Genomic DNA, 10,205 nt, shown 5'->3' with positions numbered 1-10,205 from the left:
GGGCAGGTGCCAAGTCCTGCTGGAAAAGGAAATCAGCATCTCCAGAAAGCTTGTCAGCAGATGGAAGCATGAAGTGCTCTAAAATCTCCTGGTAGACGCTGCATCGACTCTCGACTTGAGAAAACACAGTGGACCAACATCAGCAAATGACATGGCACCCTAAATCATCACTGACTGTTGAAACTTCACAAAGGACTTCAAGCAACTTGGATTCTGTGCCTCTCCACTCTTCCTCCAAACTCTGGAACCTTGATTTCCAAATGAAATGCAAAATTTACTTTCATCAAAATTTATTTTCACCTCATGATTGTGGTTGTGTGTACTGAACCAGACTGAGAGATTAAAGGCTCAGGAACCCTTTGCAGATGTTTTGAGTTAATTAGCTGATTAGAGCTCTTCTCAGCTCGACATTTCTGTATTATAAATTCTTTATTCTAATATTTTGAGATACTGTATATTTTTATTTGAGCTGTAAGCCGTAATCATCAAGATTAAAACAAACAAACAAAAAAAAGGCTTGAAATAGTTCACTTTATGTGTAATGAATCTAGAATATATGAAAGTTCCACTTTTTGAATTAAATTACAGGACAAAATGAACTTTTCCTTAATATTCAAATGTTTTGAGATGCACCTGTATGTATGTATGTATGTATGAATGTATGTATGTATGTATGTGTGTGTGTGTGTGTATATATTGCTGCCTTTCCTCTCATATTCAGTTTATAGCAACATTGTGATAAATGTAAGTCACTCTCAGAAACATTTTCTAAGGAAGAAGAACGAACTGTGAAAGTTTTACACTCAGTTATCATACCGTGAACTTTTCAAACCCTAACTGTTGTGGGCAAAGAAAACTAAGCTCACACAATTAAGAAGGGAAAGTGAAGAAAGTGAAAGGCCAGTCACAGACTGCTGGCTGAATGTGAGGGAAGGTTAAGCTGTGTCTTCACTATACATAAAAACAGCACGCCGATGAAGCTCAGCCAATCAGCGCTCAGGATTTCTCCCATTCTGCTTCACTAAAGCTGAGAGTGACAACACAGCGCCACCCGGAAGGCACGAGACGATCAGTGAGGAGCCGAGAATGAACCGCTTCAAGACTTCCAAATTTAAGAACACCACTCCGAAGATCTCGAAGAAAGATGTGAGTAACGTATCTGATGAAAGCATGAAACCAGCCGTGTGTTTTATCTACTGAATAAAAAAAGGCTGGTCGCGGTTTCTAGCAGAAGCTGCGGCTGAATCTCAAACAGCCCGTTTATCCCCTCGGAAGTGCACTACACAAAGAACGAAATGGACACCATGTAAGACCCTATGTAGTGCACTACTAGTTTAAAAGGCGGGCCGTTTGGGATTTAACCGGACTGTTTCAGAAAGGAGCGCCTGCAATAATGTGTGGAGGATGTCTTGACGTCTGACTTCCTCCTATATCGCCAAACTTAACTATATTTGGCCGTTTCATACAGCCATGCAGGCCTTTTCTCAGAATGGTAAACATGTCAGGATGTTGATTTTTATTTCTGAGTAGTTTTAATGCAGGGAAGATAGTTGCCGGGTTTTCAGTTCAGTTCGGTTATATATTTGTGCAGCGCCTTTAACACATTGTCACAAAGCAGCTTTACAGAAATACATCAATCCCGGATATACATTTTGCATGGATAAGTGTAATACTGCAACTAGCCCAGTTTTCAGTGTGGACAGGATTAGACTCACTTTCTGCCATGCAGTGATCCCTGTGTTGTGCTGGATTACATTACTGACCTGATCAGAGCCCTGATTGGTGGATTTCTATTATTTTGTTGATTTTATCTTCTGTTTGGATTTGTATAATTGATGAAGCCTGTATTGTCCGAGTTGTTTCTCTTCTGTAATCGTGTGTAACTGCTGCTGCTCTTTGTCAGGACTGACAGTGGATCAGATCACTGTGCTGCTATTTGCTGTAAGGCAAATGACTTGATTTTCAATCTGTATGCATTTTTGCATAAACACTCTTAACATACGGTCACATTTGGGGATAAACTGGGATTATTAGGTCATAATGTGGGAAGTAGCATTTATGTGGTGTTATACAGTTGTGACCAAAAGTTTACACACACCTTGTAGAATCTGCAAAATCTTAAAGCGCACCTATTATGGTTTTGAACACTTTAATGTGTTCATAATTTAAACTGCAGCATTACCTTTTTCCCCTCAGTGTCACAAACCACTCGTAAAATGATCCATTCTAAAGGATTCATTCTGAACTCCTTCTTTCAGAGAGCATACTTTGCTCTGATTGGTCAAATGTCCCAGTCTGTTGTGATTGGTCTACCTGTCAGCATGTTTCAATAAGGAAACACCCACTACCATAACGAGTTTCAGCTCGGTCTGTTCGCGAACAGCCGATGAAGACCAGAGGCGGGGCTTTTTGTTACAAACCTTCGTAGGTTAGTACAGGAAGTAAGTCTGAAATTACTAACGACTCATTTCAGCTGTTCAGAATCGGTTCCTTCTTTTGGGAGTCAATAACTCTTTCGTGCCCTTTGATTTTTGAAACTTTGCAGACTTTTTACAATCACAAACAGCTCTATAACACACTACATGAAAGGTAATATCTGAAAAACTAATAATAGGTGCACTTTAATACTTAATAACAAAATAAGAGGGATCATAAAAATCCCTTGCTGTTTTTTATTTAGTTCTGTCCTGAATAAGCTATTTCACATAAAATATGTTTACATATAGTCTACAAGACTAGATAATAGCTGAATTTATAAAAAATACCCCGTTCAAAAGTTTACACATGCTTGATTCTTAATACTGTGTGTCGTTACCTTTATGATCCACGACTGTGTTTATGTTTTGTGAGAATTGTTCATGAGTCCCTTGTTTGTCCTGAGCAGTTAAACTGCCCACTCCAGGCCCTGCACATTCTTTATTTTTCCAGCACCTTCTGCATATTTGATGCCTTTCCAGCAGCAGCTATATCATGTTGAGATCCATCTTTTCACACTTTTCAACTACTTGGGTGGCCAAACCTCAAGTTTTCAAAAACCCCTGTTTGTTAGTTTTGTCTTCAAAACCCCCTAACTCCCTGCCAGTCCATACCGGATTTCATACAGAGGTTTGTTTTTTGTGTGATTGGTGTGGCCAAAAATGCTTGATTTTGCTGTGGCATTTATTTGTTTATTTATTTATTTATTCAAAATTTGTGATGCAACTTGCAGTTTTTTTGTGCTTTTTTTTTAATTGGCGAATTTTCATGAAATTGTTTGTTGGTAAAAAAAAAAAAAAACTTTGATCAAAGAGGGCTGTGGCTGAATACGCATTGTGATGATGACCCATGGCGCGTCTTGGCTCAAATCTGTGGAAATTCTGTAGTGATATTGAAAATTTGCAAGCTCCTCCAACTATTGCGGAGTTTGCGTAAATTTTGCGTTAATTTGTGCGATCCTGGAGGGACTACTCCCCACCCACGTTTCTACATTTCTAACCTAATCTCCTTAATGGAAAAAAACTTTACTGCTAAATTTGAAAGAATTCCACATTTATAATGGACAATGAGTTCTCCCTTTGATTATCAGCATCATCCAAATCAGTCTCTCTCATCTCCCGAGGTAAAAGCCACTCATGGCCTTTAAACGCAAGCCTCGTCCTCGTCTTTCACTCCACTGATATCTGCTGGCTCTTGCATCAGTGGGGTAATACTTGCTGAGTAATTCAGTTAGTTCTGCTCTGTTTACTTATTTTGTTTATTACTGCATTTTTATTAGGTCAAACTTTGTTCAGTATTGTGTGTACAACTGTGAAATCAAATCAGATTTTCCAGAATTCAGCTACGGCGACAGTTGAGCAAGCTTTTAAAGTTGCCAAATAAACCCTTTTTTTTTAATGTTCAAATTTACATATACAACAATTTTAAAAGTTGAGTGAAGAAATATATTTTACACATTAAAACAAGTGATGGTATTTCTTATTACTGTTTTGTGATACTGTCATCTTGGATTAATTGAATGGACTGTTTGAATCGAACAAACGTCATCATGAGAAACCTCATGTGCAATAGCGGTGTGCTTTAGGACAGGTTGTTCCAAATCCGTCCCATGTCAGTCAGAATGATGTATTCACTACAGAATTCGTTGTGGGTCTGAAAACATCTCCGAAGAGATCCGATATTGGTCCAGCGTATCAGGAAGTAATCCGGGGTCCTGATATTGCTAACAGTTTAGTAGATCCCTACTTGGATCCAGCTTTGGCCATTTATCTTTATTGGTCATGAACAGTAAATGGTATTCAGCTCAGTCACCATGGACTAATGTTTGTTTCGATGTTTAAATGTCAAAAAGTTTCTCAATTTGTGTTGGAGTATCAATGTTTAATGATCTGGTACACTTGGTTTAACATTTCACTTATGAGGAAATATAGGGATGACCTATCCCACTTTCCATAACAGTACTAGAAATTTACTGGCTGATAACTGATATTGATACAATACTGATGTTCTCTCAGTCTGACTCTGCAAGCTTCTTTTCCCCAAGTTATGTGACATATCACAGGTGCAAAGGAGCAAGAAATAAAATTAGTCCATGGATTGTCTGGTTAAATATGTCCAGTCTGATCTGCTAGCTATTCAGGCCTGTGAGTGTCCTAAAACCTTTACTCGGTATTTAGAAAGGTAGCCTGCACAGTTATACTCTATCTATAATACTCAAACTGAACAACATTTAGGAGTCTGTTAGTTAATTAATTAATTAATTAATTACACAAAATCGGACCATTAGCAGTGTTCACTTGAGTAATTTCTGAAAAACTGTACTTTGTCAGTTTGAAGAAGTGCGGTTGGCTGGCTTATGATTGGAGAGAGACATGGGATCTTATGGTAGCTGTCTTATGCTGGGAGAGAGCTGGCTGCTCGTAGGGAATTGGCAGATTGGGGAGAAAAATAGGGAGTGGAAAAGAAAGTCAAGTTAAGACTAAAAGCGAGGTTGCATCTTTCAATCAAAGACCTCAAAACACTCCAGTCATTCCAGATTCTTATTGAAGGAAAACAGAAAATGCCTCTTTTTTGGCATATTTTTTGCATTTCAGCGGTGTTAAAATGCAGAGCTCCTATGTAGAATAGTGTCAAATTTGGCAAGCCTCATACAGTCATATTTTTGGTATTTTCTCTCTCACCCCTCAAACCCACACCCCACACAGTACAAAATCAGTCATGAATTTATCATCTATGGAGCTGCATTCACAAGTGATTACTTGTAACAGGAAATATCTCTATTTATTTAATATTTAATTTCCAGTGTATTTATTGGCAGATGCTCTTCTCCAAAATGACTTACACGTGGCTTTAACGGTCCTGAGTCTGTTTGTGTTGTGGTTTGTAGTTAAATAACCTACAGAGTAGGAGGCAACACTGTCTGAGTCTGTGCCCTTCTAATCCCATTAAACTGACTCACACTGACGGATTTACAGATGTAGGAAGAATTTGAATGTGTGCATCAGGAGGCGATGCTTTCTTTTATTCATATTAAAAAAATTTAAGTTGTGGGACGTGTTCTGTAGGAGAAATGTGTGTCGCCAAATTCAGATTCAGCACTTGAGTGCTCTCACCCCCTGCCTTTCCCATCTTGTTAACATTCTAAAAAGGGTTTTAACAGCCTGGATGTGCATGACAGGGAGGCTATTATATTTGTTGAAGTTTCTGCAGATTCAAAAAGGTCTTGTTGTGTGTATGTGTGTATGTGTGTGTGTGAGCAGAGGTTAGTTTCAGCTCAGTTAGTGTGTAGTGTGTTTCCTTTTCCTCCTTCCTGTTTGCAGTGGTGTAACTTCTTATTTTTGCTGTCTGAAGCTTGTGTTTTGTGTTTTACTCAGAGAGACTGGTTTCTCTCAGTTTGGATTATGTGCTGCCGTTTGATTTAAGTTGGTCAATGTGATATTATGCATTATGCGATTTTTATATGTTGATTTAAAAGCATGTTAAGTAATATTAATATACTGAACAATCCAGAAAAACACAGTCTGTTTGGCTCACTTGTAACGATATACAGCATATAGACATATGGATACAGTCAGCTCCATGAATGGAAATCAGCAAAAATGAATATACAGGCATAACATTAAAACCACTTGTAGGTCCCCCTTGTGCCACTGAAACAGTGCTGACTCATCGAGGCATGGACTCCACAAGACCTCTGAAGGTGTGCTGTGGTATCTGACACTAAGCACTTAGCAGCAGATCCTTTACATCCTGTAAGTGGCCAGGTGGGGCCTCCATGGATGTCCAATGTGCTTGTTTGTCCAGCACATTGTACAGATGCTCGATCGGATTGAGATCTGGGGAATTTGGAGGCCAAGTCAACACCTTGAACTCTTTGTCATATTCCTCAAACCATTCCTGAACAATTTTTGCAGTGTGACAGGGCGCATTGTCCTGCTGAAAGAGGCCACTGCCATTAAGACATGTACTTGGTCTGCAACAATGTTTAGGTAGGCGGTACGTGTCAAAGAAACATCCACATGAATGCCAGGACCGAAGGTTGGCCAATGGTCCAATGCCAGCCCCATACTGTTTGTTCTGATACCTTTCTATTATAGCCAGCCAACTTTTCTATGTGATCGGACCAGACAGGCTAGCCTTCACTTCCCATGCGCATCAATGAGCTTTGGATGCCCATGATCCTGTTGCCGGTTCACCTGTTGTCCTTCCTTGGCTCACTTTTGGTACGTACTAACCACTGCATACTAGGAACACCCCACAAGACCTGGAGATGTTCTCACCCAGTCATCTAGCCATCACAATTCGGCCCTTGTCAAAGTCGCTCAGATCCTTATGCTTGGCCTTTTTTTCCTGCTTCCAACACATCACCTTTGAGAACTGTCTGTTCACTTGCTGCCTAATATATCCCACCTCATAACAGGTGCCATTGTACCAAGGTAATCAATGTTATTCACGTCACCTGGCAGTGTTTTTCTTTTTTTCTTTATTTTCTTTTTTTTATAGCTGATCAGTGTGTAAAACAAATTACATGCAATAAGTGATATTTCGAGCTTAACCATACAGTATGGGGACATTATATAAATTTTATTGCAACAGCATTTTTAAGTATTGCAATCTTTCTTCAAAACAGTGGTATAAAAAAATATTTTAATATTAATTAAATATTAATATTTCATAAAGCCTCTCCTGGTGAAAATAACAACACTGAGCTCCTTTCTGTAATCTCTAACAAGGTTGGAGACACTTGTACGGGGATCTTAGACTCCTGCATAATTAAACACCAAGCAGAGGCAACCAGGGTTTGGGCTCAAATATTGTTAACAGAAAGGGTCCCTGAGCCACTCTTTGCAAAATATCTTCAGCACCATATTTTGCTCTGGGTTTAGGTGATTTCATTGTATGCAGTACCATATGTTTCCAACACACTGATGCTTCATCCCCAAAAAGGTCAATTTTAGTGTTAATTTGACATCCCCACAATTCCAGTTCCAGTGATGCTTGGTAATGATTTTTGGCAATATGTTTTGTAGGTTGTTCTCAATGGGTCCATCACCATCATCCACTTTGTGTGTGGGTAGTGAGTTTATGGGTCCAAGCAAATTAAAGTTTTCAGATCTTTAAAACTCTTTTTTTATTTTGTTTTATTAAGGTTGTTTTTAATGTGCTTTAACCACATTTAATGGTTTTATTATTTTAAACAGTACTGCCATATCAGTTACCTAATTTGTTCAGGTCAACAGCCGTCTGTCTCTTTGGTTTTCACCATTGTGATGTATGACGAAGGGATTTTACATATGTGCTATTTCTTATCTGTGACCAGATACAAGAGTGTTTCTGGGGGCTGAGAGCAAAAAAAAGAAGACTTTTAAGGATTACAGTTTGCACCAATATTAAGAATTATTTAAATATTTATTTAAACATAAACAAGAAAATTGTATTTTAAAAAAGGGTATACGGTAAATATTGATAATATTGTTTTTTAAAAAACTTATTGAAATCTTGTCTCATAAAGAAAGAGGCTATTTGCCAGAGAAAGACTGGGTTTATGAGTACCTGTGGTTTTTATTGTCCTGTAAGTGACAAACCCATCACCATTTTCACATTATGTTTTAAGATGTGCCTTACATATATTGACTCTGAGCTGATTTAGTTGGTGTAATTTAATTGTAAGAGCATTTTATTTACTGATTGTTTCAAATTGGTTTTTGCTTTGAAGAAAAATTTTTCATTTTGAGGTAAATTTTGTGTTGACATTCCCTTCAGGAGTGGATCTCAAATGTGCGAGGAAGCTCCCTCAACTCTCAGGGCAACCAGATTAAATCCAGCTGTAGCCTTCTGGCATTCAACACTGAGCAGAGTGGTAAGTTCCTATTTCTGTTTCTTTATCAGTTTAATACTACCAGCAAACACGATAGCAAACAGATTATAGTCCCCTCCAAAGGTATTGGAACAGCAAGACCAATTCTGTTGTTTTCACTATACATTGAGGACATTTGGGTTTTAGATCCAAAGATGAATGAAATGATGGATCAAAATTTCAGCTTTCATTTCCTTATATTTACATATAAATGCATTAAACAACTTGGCACAAACATGGCACCTTTGATGGCAGACCACCTAATATTTAGGTGAACAAAGGTATAAGAACAGATGGTCTTAAAATAAATAACACTTAATATTTGGTTGCGTATCCCTTGTTTGAAATAACTACATCAATCCGGTAACCCACTGACATCACCAAATTGTTGCATTGTTCTTTTGTGTTGCATTTCCAGGCTTTTACTGCAACTTATTTCAGTTGTTGTTTGTTTTGGGGGGTTTGCCTCTTCAGTCTCCTCTTCAGGAGGTGAAATGCATGCTCAGCTGGGTTAAGGTTTGGTGATTGACTTGGCCAGTCTAAAACCTTCCACTTGTCCTGCCTAGTGAAGTCCTTTGTTGAGTTGGCAGTGTGTTTTGGGTCATTGTCTTGCTGCATGATGAAGTTCTTTCCAATTAGATTGGATACATTTCTTTGTAAATTGGAAAACAGATTTTTCTGTACATTTCTGAATTCATTCTGCTGCAACCATCATGAGTTACATCATCAATAAAGATTAGTGAGCCCATACCAGAAGCAGCTATGCAAGCCCAAGCCAAGACACTACCTTCACCAATGCTTGACTGATGGATCATGAGCAGAATTTTTGTGGCTCATCTCTATATTTCTTTGCAAATTCCAATCTGGCTTTCTGATTCTTACTGCTCATGAGTGGTTTGCATCTTGTGGTATGGCCTCTATATTTCTGCACTTGAAGTCTTCTTTGAATGATGGATTGTGATACCTTCACCCCTGCCCTGTGAAGGTTGTTTATGTCACTAACTATTGTGTTTGGGGTTTTCTTCACAGCTCTCACATTGTTTGTAATCAACGGCTGTTGTTTTCCTTGGCCGACCCGTTCCATGTCTGGTTGTTAGCACGTCAGTGGTTTCTTTCTTTTTCAGGATATTCCAAATTGTTGTATTGGCTATGCCCAATGCTTATGCAATGGCTCTGATAGATTTTCCCTCTTTTCTCAGCTTCAAAATGGCTTGTTTTTCTCCCTTAAACAGCTCACTGGCCCTCATGTTGTTTATCCTTTTTTAACAACAAATGCAATCTTCACAGGTGAAACCCAGAGCTCAGACCAAGAGTAGACATTCCAAGCTGACACATGTCATCAGTGTATAGCAAAAACAAAAGAATTAGCCTTGCATTCTAATATTTTTTTTTTTGTACGGAACTGCACTTTTTAATGTGTCTGATAATTAAGGGTCTTTCCCTTTCTCATCTTTTCTTCCTCTGCATCTCCTTTTAAGGTGGTGGAATGGTGGGGCTTTGCTCACTTGACCCTGGACCTGATGGCAAATGGACAGTAACTCAAATTCCATGTCATGCTGGTAAGACACATGTTTGTAAAACATCTATGTACTTTTGTAACTGCAAAACTATCTCTATTTTCTATTTAATTTAACCAGCTATACCCGAATATACAATAGCGTCATATTTGATTCTAACAATATACAGAGTCTGGTCTTTAGACTAGTAATGGCTGTAAAAAAACTTTCACTCCTGGGGTGCAGTCAGCATTCCAGTTCTTCCCAAAGGTGTTCAGTGGGGTTGAGGTCGAGGCACTGTTGTGCTAATAAGGTTTGGGTCCACTTGAGTGATTGCAAATCAATACAAAGTCTGATCACCTTTATCTTATGATTAC

At 38.5% G+C, this 10,205-nt stretch overlaps 1 protein-coding gene across 1 annotated transcript in view; it reads left to right on the top strand.

The window, feature by feature from the left end:
• The first annotated feature begins 981 nt into the window (after positions 1-981).
• coro7 (coronin 7) overlaps positions 982-10,205 on the top strand; it is a 136,623-nt gene continuing 127,399 nt past the window's right edge. Inside the window, exons 1-3 of the mRNA XM_017488247.3 lie at positions 982-1,146; positions 8,239-8,335; positions 9,811-9,891. Of these exons, the coding sequence (XP_017343736.1) occupies positions 1,087-1,146; positions 8,239-8,335; positions 9,811-9,891 (238 nt within the window). The 5' untranslated portion in view covers positions 982-1,086. The remainder of the gene's footprint in view (positions 1,147-8,238; positions 8,336-9,810; positions 9,892-10,205) is intronic.

Source organism: Ictalurus punctatus, chromosome 2 (genome assembly GCF_001660625.3).
Source record: "Ictalurus punctatus breed USDA103 chromosome 2, Coco_2.0, whole genome shotgun sequence".
Classification (NCBI taxonomy): domain Eukaryota; kingdom Metazoa; phylum Chordata; class Actinopteri; order Siluriformes; family Ictaluridae; genus Ictalurus; species Ictalurus punctatus.
The sequence above is the reverse complement of the archived record's forward strand: the minus strand, read 5'-3'. Positions and strand labels throughout refer to the sequence as shown.